The following is a 20782-nucleotide window of genomic DNA, read 5'->3' as shown; positions in this document are numbered from 1 at the left end:
GGGTGACCATTTGTTAAGTCATTTAATATTTCCTCAGATTGCTTTTTCCTAGGATAATGATTTTTATTTGTCCCACCCAGCCAACTTGGTTGGGATGACAAAAATATGTGATAATGTAAATGAACATTTCTTGGAAAAAGGTAAATTTTACATATTGTAAGGTTCTAGCACTTCTATTAATGAATTCCTTATTATATTATTCACATCACTAAGTACTAGTTTATTTTATTTATCCTCACGCTTACTGAACAACTCTTTTACTCTCCAACTTGATTTCATAAACTCTGATCACATCCCTTTACAGCCTTTGTCTTTCTAGACAAAGAGGTAAGACTGTTTTATTCTATCCCAATAGGAAAAGAATTATATTACAATTTTTATAACTCTCCTTCTAAGCTTTCTCTAAGCCAGTTATATCTTTCTGAAGGCACAGTAGCCCAAACTGTCGGCAGTATTACAGGTGCAAATGCTTAAAAGTCTTGCATACGTAAAGATTTATTCAAGTAACTGTCAAACATAATTAAATTTATATAAAAAGCAAGCCAAAACCCAACTCTAGTCTAGAGCAGTGAGTTCAAGAAGGCTTATGAGAATATCAATACAAAAGGATGGACAAACGTCTTCATCTAGTAGCAACCATTACCAAAAGGAATGGAGGTCTTTGAACTTTTCCCCCATAGTTCATTGGTTCACTACCATCTTGTTTTGCCAATAAGAGAATAGGCCCATGTGGGCAAGGATCTTAGCAAATGCTTCTGTTCTCTCTCTCTCTCCTAAAACTCTGAACCTAAAACTCTACTACACATTTTCAGATTGACTTTAGGAAGGGCTCAATAAATACCTGTTGATGGACTGACCGATGGAAGGGATAGTGGTCAATAGTGCAGCTGTAAAGACCTTGAATAAATACAGGTCCTAATTCCAGCATTTGCTAGCTCCCCACAAACTAAATAACTTCTCTGAGCCTCATTTTTCTCATGCATAAAATGAAGAGGGTAATAGCAACTACTTCATGGAATTATTGTGGGGACTAAATAAGCTAATGCTTAGCACAGTACATGGCTACAAAATCAAGCGGGGAGATCAGGGCAAGTATGTAAGAAACCCAAGGATATTGAGCCTGCTCTACAACTCTTCACCATTGTACACGCCTCAAATAGAAGGTACTATTTAGTAGTTGCTCAAAATATATATTTGAATCAATACATTAACCACAGGAATAAGAGTACAATTGTGCATTTTGTTAAAAATAAATTTATCAGTGTTTTAACTTATTTTAAAGACAAATGTCATACACCAAAGAGGTAGATCATGACAGGCACAAATATTCATTTCTGGAAAATGTATGAGCTTTTTTAGGCCTCTGTGAGTCCATGTGAAGTTTATTCAGTACCTGCTATATTTCCCCAGCAGTGCTATATTGAGCACTGGAGACTGTGACAATAAACCACACCCCTGCCTGTGTAGTGGCTCTCAGTCAAGTAGAAGCTTATGGTGGAATAAGAGCAAACATGGAACCAGAGCCAACATTTGGTGGTACAAAGGAAAGCTCCATCCACCCTGCTGGATGGGAGGTTGGTTTTGGTGAAGGAATAACTCTGAACATGAGGCAGCCTAACTGGATTATGAAGAGCACCAGGTAGGATATCAGGCCGAGACAACAAGGGGTGCAAGGTCATGGAATAAAGGTGTGGGAAATGAAGTGAGCTGCTTCCTTCAGGGAATGGTAAGTTGTTTCCACGAAGCATAGAATGGCGGTGGGGGGTGGGTAGGAAGAGCCTTATGGAGACAGGCAGGGGCTGTCTCATTTCCCTGCAGGAGATAGGGTTTAATTCTTTGGACAAAGGGAAATCACAGAGAGGTTTGAAGCAGAGAAGTGACTTGATCAGATGCTTGAAAGATGGCTCTGGCAACAGAGTGAAGAATTGACAGATTAGGGGAAAACCGTAGGCTGAGATAGGTCTAAAGGTCCCCAGTGCAGTGAGATGAGAGATGTCAAGGAAGGCAAATTCTAAGTATTTACCTCAGTTTACTTGTTCTGAAAGTGAATAAAAACATTTCAATCACACACATACTGAAGTCATACTCACAAGACTTTTCACTTTGGCATGCCACCTGAAAATCAATACTTTTGTTTAGAAAGTGAAGTGAGGGAGCAGACTGTATGAATCGACTTCAACATTCCTGCTGACTTTTAATGTATTTGCTTCCAGCTTATCTGGAATTTATCTTGATTGGGATTCCATAGTTTGTTTTCAAACGGGAGATAAAGTCCCCTTCCATGCTAATCAAATGCCATCATGGAGGATTTTATCCTCAAAAACCCTAGCCAGAGGAGCTCTACAGAGAAGTTCAAGGTGCTCTGCTGGCTAGAACTGAGTCTACAAGTTGCCGATACAGGTCAAGTTAAGGGCAACAGGTAAGCCTAGCTGAACGATGCCTAAAAGCTGAGGAATGTGGCACTAGGAATGGAAATAAGGAATGGTGGTGACAACTTGTAAGGTCAAGCTTTTAATCTGTCTTGCTAGAGAGGGTACCCAAGAAGAATTTCACCCAATGCTTACAGACCAATTATGAACCAAATCACTTATTCATTAAAGAAGGTCAGCAGATAATCAAGATCCAATTAATGTTGCAGTAGGTAGGTTGGTGCCACCAGATTTTTGTAGGCTTTCTAAGTGCTGCAGAATTAGCCAAGGTGAGCTAATTCTTCAGAAAAGGATTATACCTTTTCTGAAGAGCTAAGCTACTACCAAAAGATTTGTAGGATACACTTAAGAATTACTCTAAGAAACTGGATAACTAATTCACTCTAATGATAATAATAATTGAAATTAAATATCTATCACATTCATAGACATACAATATATTTACTCTCTCCTTCTGTCTTCTTATTCTTCCAGACCCCTCCCCAGGCTGACTAAAAGCTTAAGATCCTAACGCAAGGTTAATGTGCAAACAAAATGCCTCATAATCAGTACAAGTTCGTTTTTATAAACTAGGACATTGGAAAAGATACAACAATTATGTGCAAAAAACAAAAATGCTCATTCTCTATTATTTATACAGCTGAGGCTCAATAAATCACAACAAAAAGACTGATAAATGAAAAACTCCAGTCCTCACCCAGCTCTACATCTTGGTCATCGGTGAGTACAAGAATGATGTTGGGGCGGATGTTTTTTCGCTCCTGCTGTATGCGTCCTCTAAACCTCGGGGCTCTGACAGTGGAACTCAGGCTCCCCAGCAACGCTGTGCTCAGGACGGCCCAAACCAGAGCCCAGCAAGAATACTTCATTGTTTCAAGTCCAGTGTTGCCAAACGGACAAAATGTCTCAGACTCCTGGTTTCTGGAGGTTTGGGCAGTCAGAGAGAAAATGAGAGGGAGAGATGAAGACTAAATCCAAACACCAAAACACAGTTTCAGAAAAAGTGCTTCAAATAAGTAAGAGCCGGCATATAAACAGGCAGAGAAAGGATGAGTCAGAAGGAACAAACCCTCACATATGGGTTGGGTAGTTTTTTATCACTTATTTTGGAAATTCACTTTTGTCCTTTTTTCTCATTCCAACTTTTCATTGCCAAAATACAATTTCCAACACAGACCTCATATGCTAAAGCTCTGACAAGAGCTAATACCTTGAATTAGGTATCCTGGTTGAATAATCAATCTCTATACTCAGAGGTGATCAGAACATCTGCAGGTGGGGTCCTAGAAGGGGGAGAAAAAACACAAAGGAAATATCAGTCAAGGCTTTTAAAACATATTTTGGATCTGAAGTTGTTTCTTAAAATACCATACTATGCACGTATATTTTTGAGTGTGTATGTATGTGAGTGTATAATATCTTTTTCCTTTCTTACTCCAAAAAGGAGAAGCAGAAAAACAATCAAAACTGCTAACAATAGCTAAGATAATACCTTCATTTCATAATCAGTTCCATAAAGTTTATAAAGGATACATCACTGCTCACACGACAATAGGACTTTAAAGATCCCCACAAAACTAAGGATTGATTAGAATGAGCCAGCAGCGCTGTGAATCCACAGTGCTTTTGGACAAGAATTTGCATCTGGAGAGTGGGTGGAGTGAAGGGGATGTGCTCGGGGAGAGGTAACTCACCTGCATAGGATATTGAGTACATGTCAAACAGAATGAAAGGCAAAACTGTCAGCTGACATCTGCACTATGTCACTCACTACCCAGGAGCGTCCTTTCTGCTGACAAAGACTTCACAGTAAGTGACTGGGAGGGCAATCTTTCCCAGCCTCAGAAAAGCTCCCAACAGTCCCCATTAATCACCAGGGGAGGGGGTGCTTCCTCAAGGCAAGGCCAGTTCCTCTGTCCAGCCCATGTCCTTAGCGCTCAGCCAGGCTCCGGCACTGGCGCCTGAGCCCACACAGTCCTCCTGTCCCTCACCAGTCTCACTATTGTCACGACCCAGGGCCACCGCCAGCTCGGAGGTTTTGCCTTGCTGCAGCAGATCTAAACCTGCAAAGCAAAATGATTGATTGGCTCCGAGGCTGGAGGTTAGCCATTACACATCCACGTTAAAAAACAAATAAATATCATCCAGAGGGAAGCGCTGCAAAACCTTTGCAAAGCTTCACAGGAGGAGACTTTTGAGAGGGCTGGAAGTATGCCCCCACACTCTGGAACACTAACCTGCTGAAAGCTTTTCTCCTAGACTTCTGAAAGGTTAGTAAAGGTCTCATTTAAAAAATAAAAAAATCTGTCTCTTGTAGTCACAAGGGACAATCTGTATGGGAATTCAACCTGCCCTAAAAGTAATTAGAAGCCAGTTTCATCTGCCACTCTGTCGTCACACACATGAGGATCTGTTTTGATATGCAAAAATAAACTGGCATCAGATGAATAAGCATAACTGAGCAAGCATAAGCATTGCACAGCAGGAGAAATTTGGGGTTCTTTTGCTCATCTTCATGATTAAATTCTGGAGGGTGACATGGGGCAGCGAAAGAAGAGAGATGAAAGACTGCACTGCTTTCTTCCACCATACGCATAATGTTGTTTTACACACACATTTTAAGCTTTATGTTGTTTTATAAACAGTTCTAATGCTGATTTTCACTCTGCACCCTATAATTAATCTGTATGTGTAAGGGGGTGGGGGGGGAAGAGGGATGAAGAAAGGGTGGAAGAGAGAGAAAATGAGAGAGAGACTAACAAATAAATAGGCTTGTTAAACAGAAATCTATTGTCTGCAGCACAGCAATCCTGACTACATTATCTGCAGAGGAACAAACAAGCTAGCTCCGACTGACCCCCTGGCTCTGAGAGAATCAATGTCAGAACAAGAGCATTTCTTTAAATACCTCAGGGTTATTTCAGTGATTGCAGGGCATGCTGAGCATTGAAACTCTGCAGTTATTCTGCGCTGACTGTTTGGTGTCTGGGCATTTATTTGTTTTAAATCATGAGAAACCTGATACAAACATAAAAGAACAGACAAACGGAAGAAATCAGATGTCAAACAACAGCTTTTCCCCACAATGGGTGGATCAAGCTATATAGTTAAATATATTAAATTTCTATATTCATCTATATAGTTAAAAATAGAAAGGTCTTAAAGGGCGGGTTCTTTAAGTAATGAAACTTTGCTCAACTCTCACAGGCTGCAAAGGTGTGTGAAGGGAGAGTGAACAAGGGGTTTCTTGCATCTGCGATCCTATAAACCAACCTCTGCAGACAGCAGGCACCTGGAAAGCCAGGCAGCCTTAGGCGTTAAGCAAACAGGGGCGCTTGGAGTTTAAATAAGCAGCCACACATGAAACTGAAAATACTTGACAATTAAAATGTTGATAACATTCCCTGGAACCCAATCAAATTTACTAACCATTCTTTTCTTTATCTTATTTACTTTACGTCTTCCTTTAGGAAAAAGAAAATTAGCTTGACTGTTACCCTGTGTAAACACCTCGAAAATCATTTCCTAATAAAGAAAAGGGAGTAGATGTGGGTTTTGCCTATTAAATGACCTTCCTTTTTAGTGAGCTAGAGGGGCAGAAGGGACCTACTGTTTTTCTGCCACAGCTTCTTATTGACTCAGGTAATTCATATGTTAAGAGTACAATTCAGTGAGGAAAAAAATGAACTTTTAGACAGGTCTGGCTATCGGCTCTCCATCTCTTATCCCATTTCCCTTCACTAAAACACACACAAAACACAGTGCTCTAAAAAAAGGGGGGGGGGGGACAAAAAAAACACAGACTAATTCTTTTATTTAAAAATCACCTTTAAAACCTGTCATCCTGGGTGCACGGTTGGTTCAGAGGTGGAATGTTCGCTTTTCATGCTGGGGACCCGGGTTCGATTCCCAGACCAGGCACTAAACAAACAAAAACTGTCATCCTCTCACTGCCTGGTTTCAAGCCTAAGAAGGAAACCAAGGAAAGAAAGAATGAAGGAAGGAAAGAAGGAAGGGAGGGAAGGAAGGAAAGAAAGAATGAGGAGGAGAAGGAAAGAAAAGAGAGAGAAAGAGAAAACAAGCAAAACACAGAAACTTGCCAGAGGAGACAAAGAAATGATGTTTGAATTGCATACTTTTTGGTGGAAGATTACTGTCTTTAGGGAGTGACAATTTATTTTGAAAGATAGTAGAAAACAGGAGAAATGTAAAAAGAGATTTTTCTCACACATGGAAAGTAAGCTTGAGGACGATGTATTCAAAAGTCAGGACGGGAATACAAGTTGCCTTTTCCACAACCGATAAAATGAAAGCACCAACTGCGGTTACGTTCAATGGTGTGGGAAGCTGATAGAACTTTGTTTAGGGTAAACAAATCAAAATATACGTGTGACATTAAAAAGTTTCAGTCATATAAAAAAGAAAAAATAAGGCTTGGAAAGCTTCAGTCAATTGGAAAGAAAGTTGAGCTCACACATACTCAGCTAGCAAAAATTCAAACTAAATTGAAGACCTCATCACTCCCGCAGGTCTGACGGGATCACTCACTTGGCCTCACTTGCTGGGAAGCTAGTGATGAGTTAAAAGTGATGAGTTAAAGCGCAAAGTATGCTTAATCCATGGCAGCAGTTCTCAAAGTGTGGTCTGGGGCTTTTGGAGGACTCTGAGGCCCTTTTGGGATGCTCATAAAATAAAAAATATTCAGATACTAATATTGACATTATTTACTTTTTCCACACTGCTGACATTTGTACTGATAGTGCAAAGGCAATGGTGGGTACCCAATGGTGGGTAAAACCATCTTACTGTGAATAAAGGGAGTACCATATATTCACAATAAAAATTATGCCAGCTTCACTTAAGATGAGGCAGTAAAATGATTAGTTTAATTAAATCTTGACTTTGAATTACACATCTTTTCACTTTAATTTCCTATGTTATGAGCTGGGAGGTCAAATAAAGCACCTCTACTGTATACCAAGACATCATGGTGGTCTCAAGGAAAAGCACCTGGATGATGGAGTTGCCAGCTGACAAGCTATTTTTTTCTTCTTCATAGAACATCATTTTTTACATGAAAGAATTCTTTCAGCTTGGATATTTGGAATACATTTTCCAAAAAATGAATGAAATGAACCTGTCACTTCCCTAAAAAACCACTGACAGCATTTGTTCCATTTGCTGCCAATGTTAGAATTCTAGCTTTCACGCTAAAGTCAAAATTTTGGATAACATGTATCTATCCTGTGAGCTTAGATGCTTCCTAAACATAAAGACTTTTCCAATGACACTGGAGGTGACAGTAACAAATGTTCTTTTTTGGATATTGTAAACGTATCAACATTTGGAATATACACACAATTCAGTGAACCAATATTTTTCAAATGGTCACATACAGTGTTATAAAATCATACCTGAGTAGAAAACAATTCCGTTCAAAGTACAAGATGGTCATTGATGCTAATGTCACATAATTTGAAAAGTCAGTATGTTTCAGATCGCTTATTACAACTAACTTTTAAGAAACTACCACTTGTCAAGTTTTGGTGTAGTATCAAAGAAAAACGTGTACAAGTATTTGAAAGAGCTATTAAAATACTTCTCCATTTCCAATTACTTGCCTGTATGAGATCAGGTTTTATGCCTGATTTTAAAATAATGCAGAAGCATATATGAGAACCCAGCTGTTGTCCATTCAGCCAAACATTAAAGAGATTTGGAAAATGTAAACCCATATCACTTGACTCCACCAAAATTTTTTGGTTTCAAAAATAGTTATTTCTCATAAAACATGTCATTTAAGCTAACATATAATGGATTTAGGGTTGTTTTTAAAGGAATAAGTAAACATTTAGAAAAAATTTTCTATGTATCAATAGCTCTAATCCACAGAAACAAGAGCTCTTGGAGGTCCACAATAAATTTTAATATACAATGTCCCAGAGCACAAAGGGTTTGAGAATTGCTGGTCTATAGTATACCTGGTTCAATAGTTCAGTTCAGACATCCATTTATAGAGCTGCAGCCCTAGCCCTGTTCATAACCTATCATTCACTTTTTTCTCTCAGTTATAAATGCCTCAGTTCTGTATGCCTGAGCATGGCATACACCAGTTGTTATGGCACACCACTTGTTGATAAGTGATGGCATTCTGTGTTTTTTATCTGAAGGTATCTGAAGGTAATGCACATCAAACTATGGGAGGGACAGGGTCCAAACCATCCACTTGCCTCAGAAATGAACATCTCAGGGATGGGGCAAAAGAACAGTTGGTAGGACAAGGTTTACTGCTCCACAGTAAGGCCACAGCAAAAAGGGACTCTAGATCCAATCAAAACAGCAGGGGAGGTTACATCAGCAGCATGCAACTCCTTGAGGTTAAGTTTAGCCAGAACACCTTTAGCTGAGCATCAGAGTGAAGCAAAATACCAGCAAGAAGTTGGTATCTACCCCTCAACCTCCACCACCAACATCCATACTCACATTTCTTTGGGTCACCTTACACGGCCCTTAATTTTGGCTTTCAAGTTTCCCATATATCATTTGTTTTCCTCTGAGGCAGTCTTCAGAACATGTTTGCTTCCTCCTTAAGATATATGTGAAACCATGATGGGGCTAATTTTTTCTTTTAACAGCCCCATAGCTGGCAAAGTTCATCTGCTGTTAATCCCCAGAGAGCTTGTTTCCCAATCCAATTTATTACACCTCCAAGCAAAGAAGCTAGACTACAGTCTCCTTCTGGTACAGCAATATTTTTATACCCCACTAATAATAAATCCTCTTCCACCAACAAATGACAGCTGAAAAGTATATGTCTCTGACCTGTAGCACCATTAGGAAAATACTTGGCTAAAAGACGAGATCCAAATTCAACACGTTTGTTTTCCTTCCCTTTCTAATTGTTCTCCTACCAATACTGTGAATACTCAAATTGGAAGGAACCAAGAAAAGTCATGTATTTACAAAACCATTAGTGTCAATTATCCCTGGGTATGGTGCAGGAAGGAGACAGATTTTGTTTTTAACTAAAACCCACATAAAAACCAAAGGCATTTTAGAAAATGCACAAAGCCCAAGACCAAGATTTGTCCAGCTTTTATAGAACAAGAATTAGAAACACAAAGGAAAACAGAAAAATCTAAAAGTAATGAAAAGAAACCTGATATCCCTGAAGCAGATGTTATAAAACGTCTGGAGGGCATGATAGTGGTTACCAGTTTCAAAGATGGCAGGGAGATCCAGGAGAATAAAAACAAACAGATAATTAGATTTCCAAGAGAAGGGGCATTGGGAACATCAGTTAAAAAGGTTTTGGTTAAAGAACAGCAATATTGATATAAAGAACGACAAATATCTTAGCTAGGTCTTAAAGAATATGATGTATTACACAAAATGCCACTAAATTAGCCTTTGATTTTATATATTCTTAGCTTACTTGTATTAAGTGTCTACAAAGTACTGTATTAACCAGCAGAGGGAGTTCACTGCTATAACAAATAAATTCTGCTATCCCTTGACCCAATACCAGTGTATTTCTTGCTCATGCTACAAGTCTCATCTAGGGAGGCAGGGAGTGCTGCTCTGCCCAGTCCTGCATGGATGCAGGCTAATGGGAGCAATGCTGTCTTGTCCAATAAATGGGCCAGGAGGTGGGAGAAGAAAAGGGTGGAGAATCATTCATGAGCATTTTATGGTTTCTACCTAGAAGTGACCCAGATCAGTCATAAGACTTCATTGGCTGCCACTAGTCACATGACCACATTCTGGGAAATTTGGTGGAGCAGGTGCAATGTTTGCTGAGCACTACAGCAAATGTTGTGCCGCAAGTATAAAGTCTCATCAACCCTGTATAATTATTTTTCTCTTCATATATATATATATATACATACATACACACACACACACACACACTTAGATATAGAAATATACTTACACATTTGCTACAAATTCTTTTTAAAGATTTGGGTAAATGTTGACATGTTTCATTTCAGTTTCTTTCTCCAATGTACATAACCTGGCCCAATACAAATTTATTTTTAAATTCCATAATTTAAAATACTGAAGAAAATGCTTTTAAAAAGACAGTTAGACGTTATATTTATACTTCAAAAACATTTCTCCAAATATTATCTGCCAAAATCCATGTGAGGAAAGGACACCTGACCTTCACTCTAAAAATTAAGCCACAGTCAAGAGAATGCTGCTGACCTAGTTTCCATGCTATCGAGCTCGCCACCAATATAATGCCACTTTAACATTTTTGAAGGGTTTAAATACAGCAGAGTGGAAATACAAGTTTCTTCAGAAAGCGCCTGCTGGCCTCGTGAAGACTGACAAAGAAAGGCAGGTCTGGGAAATAGAGTGTGAAGGATGAATAAGCATTTCAAAACACAATATAAGAGAATTCTAGTTGCTAGCTCAAGACTTAGGGACAAATCATGGTGATTAACTGGTTTTTTGCAAAAATTTATTTCTTACAAGAGAATGTTTTCTTAAAAAATAGAAAAGAAAGAAAAAACATCAGATTCAAGTCAATCCCTTTGATCAGAAATATTTTCAAGGAAATTCAGATTAATTCAAGTATCGATATTTTTCATATCATCCCTCTTTGCAAGTTGTACTGAGAAATACTGTTTGAAGATCTTTTGTACTATCAGTTAAATATAGAATTACAAATCTTTTGATGACAAAAATCATCTCCAACGTGTACTTTATGTACCTAAATCCCTATTCTGTCTTTAGATTTCCAGGTTTCCTTTAGCTATAAACTTATCTACCAAAGACTAAGAAAAAGTGTGGCTTTTACATATATTAAGTAGAAAGAGCATCTCAAATTCAGGCTTGCAAAATATCACTACAGTAGAACAAGTTGAGTGAGTAACTAGCAGACCTCAATAGGAAAATTAATGTATTAATCTTAGCCAAAAGCATACATAAAGCATAGAGAGAATGAGAATTGTCTATTTTTATTGACATCCATCTGATTTATGACATTCTTGTTCAATCAAAATCATCTTTCTACTAATTATCTGGACATAGAGATATATATCAGTGCCTTCAGCTAGATTATAACCTGAAGAGAAACAGGAGATTTTTTTAAACTATAAATTCACTAATATTTACAGACTCAATGCTTTTTTGCGTTAAAGGCCTGTGATAACTTGAAACTTAAAACTTCTGTTTTAGTTCACTGTCAGGGTGAAAGCTAAGAAATATTTTAGCTAAGCAAACAACATTTTACCCTAGGGTTACAAAAGAGTAAGCTTTTGTAAAGTTTCATAAAGTTTTAAGCTGTGAGAATTTACAGAAAATTTTAACTGCCAGAGAAGCACTCTAAACTGTTATTCATCTTATTTGTAAGATGAATCTTCCTGAAAAAATTCAGATTATGATCTACATTCATGAAGCGTTGGGGAAAATTTATATTTACTGTTGCTGATCTTTAGAAACATATGTTCAGAGTTGAATCCGTCTTTAGAATTCATGTAGACTTCTACACTACAAACATTCAAGGGTGTTCCAGTTCCAGAATTTATTTCCTCACTAACTACTCTACCTTGTTTTAAACCTTCATTTCTCAGCACACACAAGAAGGCACTTGTCACACAAAGAAGGCTGATATAATTAAACCAGATGATGTGCCCCACAAGGAAAACCAGCCATTCATGAAAACTGGTCACCAGAGGCCATTTCAAACAATGCATATTTCAAAGTAATCTAAAGTAATCCCTTCTCTCTACTGATTTGGTTTTCATGAAGTTTTAAGCACATGTGTGCTGCAAAAAAGGAGGCTTATTAAAACCTGATGTGATATTAGAGATGATGATGCAACAGGATTGCACTGATTTTAGTATCTGAGTCTTCGAAAAGGAAAGCAATTTCAAATTATATTTGTAAGCTAACGAAAACACTTTGTACAAAGGTGGATGCTATTTATTAATTGAGGAAAAACAGGTAAAGAATGCTCTCCAGTTATCTGCACTGAGTTTACATACAAAATTTGTACATCAAAATGGGGCAGACGAAATACAACAGTTTTCATTGATGGAAGGATTAGCCAAACACTACAACAGTTTTATAACTATAAAAAGTGAGGGTCTTAGAATGTTTGGAAAATTCCTCATGTAGTTTTGACTCTCAAGTATATATCTTTCTCTTGGCTTGTTAATGTAAAACATTATGGAAATGGGTCATATAACCATCTTTCGAACCTTCAGAATATTAGTCGTCATCATTCTCTCCTGGATTCTTACAGCTACTAAACAACTCTGGTTGCCTAAGAAGTTTACTGTGACCCCAGGTTTACCAGGACTTCTAGTCCTGGTGGATCCCTGGAAGTTTTGTTTTGTTTTGTTTTTCTGAGGCTTTTTCTATTTCCTGATTGTATTTAGGTTTTTTTGTCTTGTTTTGTTTTTAGCATGGGCAGGCTCTGGGAATGTATTTAGTTTTAATCATGGCTAAAAGTATAAAGGATTAGAACTGATAGGTTTCTGAGCCTCTCTTTCAGGATCTCCTGCATCCTGCTTATATACTCTTGAAATGTACTGAAAAGGAAACATATAAATCATGGTGAGCTGCTTTGCAAAATCAGCACAGGCAATGAGGTTCTCATTGCAACGTGGCTTCACAGTGCAGGTTATATATAAGAAAAGAGGTTAGTGACATACATTTTAGAGAGGTAAAAAGGAGATATTGTAGAAAAATCCATTTAAAACTCTCCAAGTTTAAAAGGCATCCTGAAATACAGTTAGATCACCTTTAGACAATGAATAAATGACCCTGTCTAGTGATAAAGAACTCCCCAGTTCCCCTATTATTTGGGCATCCTTTAAAGTTAGACAGTTCTCCACTTTACTGATCAAAATTCTGTCTTCCTCCCTCCTCCCTATTGAACCGTACTGCACTTTTTCAGCTACACAAAATAATTTTATACTCCTCTATATAAAACATGCTTTAGATACTTGGAGACTGCGTCCATCTACCTCCTAAACCTTCTCTTCTTACAAAACATACTTCATGGGTTTAGCAGTATATTATGGGGTAGAGTTGGACGGCGTTATTTTGAATTTGGCCATTGGTTTGTAAAGTACTGAATCAACAGATCCTACAAAAACTAGTTAAACAAACAGGAATCTTACATAGTCAAAACTCATCTGGCTCAAAGAATTCAAAGTAGATTACTAATCAAAGGTTTTCATATTCATATTTGATTGAATTCAACTCAGAAACCCTCCAAAACTTATATAATTATATTGTGAATGAATTTGTTTTACTGGGAAGTAAGATCAAGTGAGTAAGACAGACTTTGACGTTCCAGGCTACGAGTCATAATTCAACTACAGGAGATTTTTTTCATCCCTTGACAATGTAGTCATTGATTTCCCTATAGCAATTAGGTTCTGGAGAAGGTTTCTTTTCAAGAGGAGATATTTTTCTTACCACACATTGTTCCCACTTTCAAAATAGTGGATACTTTAAAAGAGCTATGCAAGAAAACAACCATTACACCAGATAAGAGCTCAAATAGGGAAACCATAGGGATTTATCACAATCACCAGGAAGTCTTGTTAGAACATCCCTAGAGTTCCTAATTCAATAGTCAGGGGCAGGGCCCAAGAAGGTGCATTTCTAACAAGTTCATGTAGATACTATTGGTTCTGGTGATCATCAATCCATTAGCACGAGCAAAACGGAAAGCAAACGATTGAGCCACGCCCAGCAGTGGCTTCAAGTCTCTCCTATAGGTTGATCTCATGGTCCTTTACATTGCCTTGAGGTTGACAGGACTATTAACTTTGCTAATTATTTCATAGTCGGTTAATTGACTGTTTTGTAAGATCATCTTTTACAAAGTTGCCAAGGAAGCAAAAATTCCAACATGCTCAGTCTTTGCTGAGCATGGACAAGTGAAGAATTTTTCTATTGGAGAGCATTACTATAATCTCAGCAATACACAGAAGCGTTCTTTTGAGTGGATTTCAAATGACCCTCTAATATCTTTCTATGTATTACCTTTCAATGTCTGAAGAAACGAGTATTTCTCAAAGGCTTGCCATGGTATGTAACTAATGGAACCTGTGGCCCCAGAACAATGTTTAAGTTTGTTGCATTTATTAAACATGTTGTCATGTGCACATATGGGTTTGCCACTACCAAATTCATTAAGGTGCATTATTACTAGAGATTAAGGAGGCAGAGTAAGTTACTAGATTTTGTTTTAATCAAGTCGCTCCTCGCTTTTGATTCTATTCAGACGTCTGTGCCAACCGGCTGCTTTGGGCCCTGCACCTCCATGTCTTACCTCCTCTTAGACTCTGGCAGACAAAGAAAGTGGCTGTAGAAAATAAACTCAATCAATGAAACAACATGCCCCCAAATATAATGACTTGCTGTGATGTGCAAGAAACTATTAGACGCTCTGAGAAACTCAAGCTGAAATCTCCTTGTGCTGTAGGAGAGCAGAGAAAGGGATGGGAGCAGAGAAAGGGATGGGACCACATAAAAATTCAACTGGAAAAGGCAGTAGAACTAACCAGGAGTAGCTCCATGGGCTGAAACAATAAAAGTAATGTTCGTACCTTCCGACTACAATGTGTATCTTAATTTAGAGCATCAACTTCTTCTCGGAACCCCAAATTGAGACACATGGTTTGAGACCTACTGAGAAAGAGGCAGAATTTTGGTGTCTGCCTTTCCCAGGTGGCCGAAAGCTGCCAAGGACCTAAGCAAAATCTAGAAGTGACACATCTTATCTTCTTTGCCTCTCACCGTCCTCTCCCTTGTTTCCTCACTCTAGTTTCATTTCATCTTCTGCTTCTCTTTCTTTATTTCCCAGATATTACTGACATCTTTCTGCTCCTTAACTACCGAAAGGACCTCTCACTCCCCATCTTTCCTTCTCCTCTCCTGGAATTTCAAATTTCCATAATATCCCAGCTGTGGATGAGGCTCTATCCTTTATCAAGAAGTAACAATTCTCACTAATGATCACTGAGCATGTATCATATATTAAACCTTTTATGTCATTAGTTGTTTTATCCTAATCATGTACGTATAAAGTGGGCACTTTTCTACTCATCTTTTTGTATGAGGAGACCGAGATTCAAGGGAGTTAAGGAATCTGTCCAAGGTTACACAGTAAAAGTGGAAGATCTGGGAATACTCAACACCACAGTCTCTGTTTTTAACTGTTCTGTTCTTGTATTTACCCATGAAGTGCATTTTCACTTTAAAAGAACTTGTATGCCTAAAGAATTTCTAATTGGCAAAATTAATAGGGAGAATTGTTTACTGAGCAAAATGGGATTCAGGTGCTGCTGGTGTTTCCAGGCATCTGCCACTGCCTCTTAGAGCATGTGCCCAGGGGAACAAAACACGGCATCAGCGCTGCAGCCTCACACCGTGGGCAGCTCCCCTTTCACCTTACAGACAAGGGCACCCCCTACACCCCTACCCCCAGCTCAATAAAACAAAAGAGTCCTTGCTGGGAGGGAGAGTAGATTGGCATGGCTAAACATGAATATTCAAGACCACGAGTCACAACTCCATGAATTCAAGGGTCTCCTATATTTGTATTTAGTATTGTGTAGTCGCGAGACAACCTGCAAAGATTAATTAATTGTGGGTGCTGAGGCAGAAGGTGAAATAATTTGTGCATAGTCACGCAGTTGGTTATTCTCAGGCTCTGAGTTAGTACTGAAGTGCTTCATTTTCTAAAGACATAAAGGTTGGACTTGACTTTCCCCTTTGGGCCTTGTGATCTGAAAGATCTACCCCCACCCCTGAAATTTTCTAAAAGGAGGGCAGGTGGCTGCCAGCTGTCCTTAACTCACACCCTCATGAAATCATCCAGAGTGTCACCAGGCCATGGACATTCCATCCACTGAGGTCCTCCACTCCCACTAGGACCTGTTCCCCCAGCCCCACTGAGGCACACCCACAGGGGCCCTCCCACAGGCTTAGCTTCCTGGCTTGCTGGGTGGAGGAGGCACAATCTGGCTAATACAGTGCACTTGGCAGCCTGAAGCTGTTTTTCCACCATCTTCTCAAGTGCAATTTTAAACGAGGCGATTCCCAGTAATACCTCAATTATCTAACATCGTAGGGAGAAAGGAGGGTTTTCAAATATGTGAACTGACCCTACATTAACTATTTAAAGGCCCAAGCTTAAAATGAGCAGATAAACAAAAAGGAACCATTTTAAAACACACTGAATCTACTGAAACAACTCTCCAAAGCTCAGTGGGTTACAACACAAAAGGGCCATTCCTTGCCCTCCTTCCTTGTGCAGGGCAGGACGGCGATGGCCCTGCTGTGTTCCAGGCCGCCCCATGTGCTTTCTCACTCTGGACTCAGGCTGAAGGAGCATCCCAGCGTGAGGCGGGCCGTTCTCCCAGCAGGGGACGCGCAAGAGAGCTGGTGCAAGCGCCCAGGGCTGCTCACAGCTTCTCAGATGCACACAGGCCAAGTCTGCTCACACGCCATTAGCCAAAGCGAGTCACGGGGTCACACCCGGGTGGGTTCTGTGCTCTTCCCAAGGGAGGATCTGCCAGCGGCTGCAAGTGAGAGGGACCCACACCCCAGCGCTCTGCAGGGAACAGTGTAGCAGTAACGGGACTGTGATATAACCTATCACACACACCTCCCAAAATTAACAGCATTGCATCCTGTCTTCATAGAATACTGAAGATGCAGTAACTGTTCTTTGTTTTGTTTGTGGCTCTGGGTATTCACCCTTAACATTAAATAGAGCACTTGGCTGTAATTCAGACTTTCCCTCGGGAATACTGGGATGTAGAAAGTTGTTTGCCAACACATGAGGGACATCCTTATGGAAGCGTCTCAGAATTGTTCTGGCCTCATTTGCTATCAATCATCGCTTGTAGTTATTATCAGTGTGCCCACCTGTTCTAGTTTGCTATCTGCCGGAATGCAATATACCAGGAACGGAACGGCTTTTTAAAGGGGTAATTTAATAAGTTGCTAGTTTATAGTTCTAAGGCCGAGAAAATGTCCCAATTAAAACAAGTCTTTAGAAATATCCAATTTAAAGCATCCGGGGAAAGATACCTTGGTTCAAGAGGGCCAATGATGTTCAACATTTCTCTCTCAGCTGGAATGGCACATGGCGAACATGGTGGCATCTGCTGGCTTTCTCATGGCTCCACCAAAAGGGGGACTCTCTCCAAAAGGTTTCCTCTTTTAAAGGATTCCAGCAAGCAACTCCACTTTCAGTGGGTGGAGACACACCTCCATGGAAATCATCTAATCAAAAGTTACCACCCACAATTAGGTGGGTCACATCTTCATGGAAACGATCAAAATGCTCTCACCCAGCAATACTGAATGAGGATCAAAGGGGGCGGCCACGGTGGCTCAGCAGGCAAGAATGGTTGCCTGCCATGCCAGAGGACTGGGGTTCGATTCCAGGTGCCTGCCCATGTATTTAAAAAAAAAAAAAAAAAAAAAGAGAGAGAGAGAGAGAGAACCAAAGGGCATGGCTTTTCTGGGGTTCACCACAGATTCAGACCAGCACACCACCTCTTGAAACACCACCTATTCTCTTCTAGTCTGCTGGGTATATTAGACCATGTTAGATCTGTGTTTAACTTAAGAGGTAAGGTTCGATTCCCAGTGCCTGCTGATGCAAAAAAAACTATTTAAAGTAAGAGGCAAGACATAAGGATCACTCTCTCAAGTGGGTGTATTGGTAGGTTTACTGCATGGACTTGGTGACAAACGTTTGGGTGTGGAGGTTCATAGCTTGTTCGACTCCTTATTTTTACGTGTTCTGGCTGGTTGAGGGTGTTAGATAAATGAAGCTGGAGAAGAGTGGGTTTTGGATGAAGTGCTTTGTGAACCTCCGATTTTGCTATTCTCCATTCTTAACAGTTCTTTCCTAGGCCATGTGACTAAGCATTAAAACCACTTGCCATTTCTTGTTTGATTCCATTTCATTTAATGGCCATAAATATTTTAATTCAATAACGCTTTGTTAAACAGCTGTATAAGGCACGTTCTTAACAGATGAAAAAGAGCCTTGTCTTCAAATGGACAGTTTTTAAAGTGCTAGGAATAATTTTATTCCAGAATGTGATGGCAACTGCCTTCCTTCAAAAGACAGAATGGACAAGACAGTTTGAAAGGCTCCAGAACTTTTTAGAATGTACCTGATACTCACTTGGGGTTGATTTTACTCTGAAAGCCAGAGTGAAGTCTGATGTTCATCTTTTTCAAACAGAAACAAACCCCAAACCCCATATTAGTCAGTCAAGGTAGATGGAACGCCAATATTTCCAACTCAGCTAGTGGACAGCAATTTCTTAGCTAGCATTTTCCCTTAATACATAGTAAGTTATCCTCTGAAAGCCTGACCTTCCATTGATAATAAGTGGACTAGGAAAACAGACTTTTCATATGTAGGTGGTTTCCTATAGTTTAAGTCCCATTACAAATGCTTTAAATTCTTGGAGACTTGGAGGCTCCCAACAAACCACATTTTTTAACAAGGACATGTTTCTTGCTTATATTCTTGGTCCCTGCTGCCCCATTCCTTCTCAGTGGCATGGCTCCAGAAGCCTTGAGACAGAAGAATGGAAAATCAAATGTTTCAAGGATTCACACACTGGATGATCCACTATTCTGAGCTTAAAACATTTCCATCTCTACTCTTTCTCTTTTTTTTTTTTTAATTAAAAAGTAAGTATTAGGTCCTCTGGAAATTACACTTCATTACATTCACCCACACATGCTTATATTCATAATGCATGTATTAGCAAATTTCCCACTCTTCCTAACAAATATTTAGAAGAAAAGACCTTTAGAAGTGTTCTAGTTTGCTAGCTGCCAGAACGCAATATACCACAAACAGAATGGCTTTTTAAAAAGGGGAATTTAATAAGTTGCTAGTTTACAGTTCTAAGGCTGAGAAAATGTCCCAATTAAAACAAGTCTACAAAAATGTCCAATCGAGGCATCCAGGGAAAGATATCTTGGTTCAAGAAGGCCAATAAAGCTCAGGGTTTCTCTCTCAAGTGGAAGGGCACATGGCAAACACAGTCAGAGTTTCTCTCTCAGCTGGAAAGGCACATGGTAAACATGGTTAGGGTTCTTCTCTCATCTGGAACGGCACATGCTGAACACAGCATCATTTGCTAGCTTCTTCTCCTGGTTTCCTGCTTCATGAAGCTCCCTGGGAGGCATTTTTCTTCTTCATCTCCAAAGGTCGCTGGCTGGTGGACTCTGCTTCTCGTGGCTATGTTGTTCTGCTCTGCTCTCTCTGAATCTCTTATTCTCCAAAATGTTTCATCTTTTATAGGACTTCAGAAACTAATCAAGACCCACCCAAATGGGTGGAGACATGTCATCACCTAATCCAACTTAACAACCACTCTTGATTAAATCACATCTCTAGGGAGATGATCTGATTACAGTTTCAAAAATACAGTATTGAATAGGGATTATTCTGCCTTTATGAAATGGGATTTAGATTAAAACATGGCTTTTCTAGGGGACATACATCCTTTCAAACCAGCACAATAAGTTCTCCTCCCTCTGAGAATTGTGGGGTTCTTTGTAACTGATTAGTATCACACTTATCAAAGGAAATGCCACATAAAGGAGAATCATTACTTAATATGACTTGCTGTGATATTTCTGTAAATATGGATGCCACTTCTATTGACATTCAACTGAATTCAGTGAAAAATTAATGTACAGACCTGGAAATCCTGTCACCACCTTCTCTCCCCTGCCCCATCATTCACCCTTCCTTCACTGCCCCAAACACGTACTTTCCATTTCTTCCCTTCTCTTTTCCTTAATTCCCCTTTTCAGGAATTGTTTAGCTATGCCAAATAGAAAAGGCTATGAATTCTGTAGGTTACAGAGTCATCACAGAACTACAGATTTGATTTTTCAGGTTAATTTGGATAAGTTTAGAGTGAGTGATCCTAACAGAAGTATTAGTAACCTCCTAGTGACTTCTTTCATTAAATACTTCATTTATTAGTAACTTTCTACTGACTTCATTTATGAAATGTCACAAATATCTACTATGGCACAAGCCCAGTGAAAGTTACAAGGAGTACATTTACTGCAGGAACTCACTATTGGTCTTTCATAGGCAGACTTTACCTGGCAAAAGGAAAAAGAACCTATTTTGAATTGATTTGGTTTGAATCTATTATGTATCCCAGAAAAGCCATGCTTTAATCCTGATCCAATCCTGCAGGGACAGCTGTTTCTTTTAATCCTGATTCAATACTGCAGGGTGGAAACTCCTGATTAGATTATCTCCACAGATGTGGCACACCCAGTTGTGGGTGTGACCTTTTGATCAGATGGAGATGTGA

The 20782-nt window shown here is 39.3% G+C and overlaps 1 protein-coding gene across 4 annotated transcripts in view; it reads right to left on the bottom strand.

The window, feature by feature from the left end:
• Positions 1 to 20782, bottom strand: part of SULF1 (sulfatase 1) — a 183332-nt gene that overhangs the window by 96788 nt on the left and 65762 nt on the right. For all 4 annotated transcript variants that reach the window (XM_077166956.1, XM_077166959.1, XM_077166957.1 and 1 more), the window contains exons 3-4: positions 3640 to 3712; positions 3127 to 3350 (exon numbers count right to left, since the gene is read on the bottom strand). In XM_077166956.1, the coding sequence (XP_077023071.1) occupies positions 3127 to 3298 (172 nt within the window). In that variant the 5' untranslated portion in view covers positions 3299 to 3350; positions 3640 to 3712. The remainder of the gene's footprint in view (positions 1 to 3126; positions 3351 to 3639; positions 3713 to 20782) is intronic.

The sequence above is a fragment of the Tamandua tetradactyla genome, chromosome 6 (genome assembly GCF_023851605.1).
Source record: "Tamandua tetradactyla isolate mTamTet1 chromosome 6, mTamTet1.pri, whole genome shotgun sequence".
Classification (NCBI taxonomy): domain Eukaryota; kingdom Metazoa; phylum Chordata; class Mammalia; order Pilosa; family Myrmecophagidae; genus Tamandua; species Tamandua tetradactyla.
The sequence above is the reverse complement of the archived record's forward strand: the minus strand, read 5'-3'. Positions and strand labels throughout refer to the sequence as shown.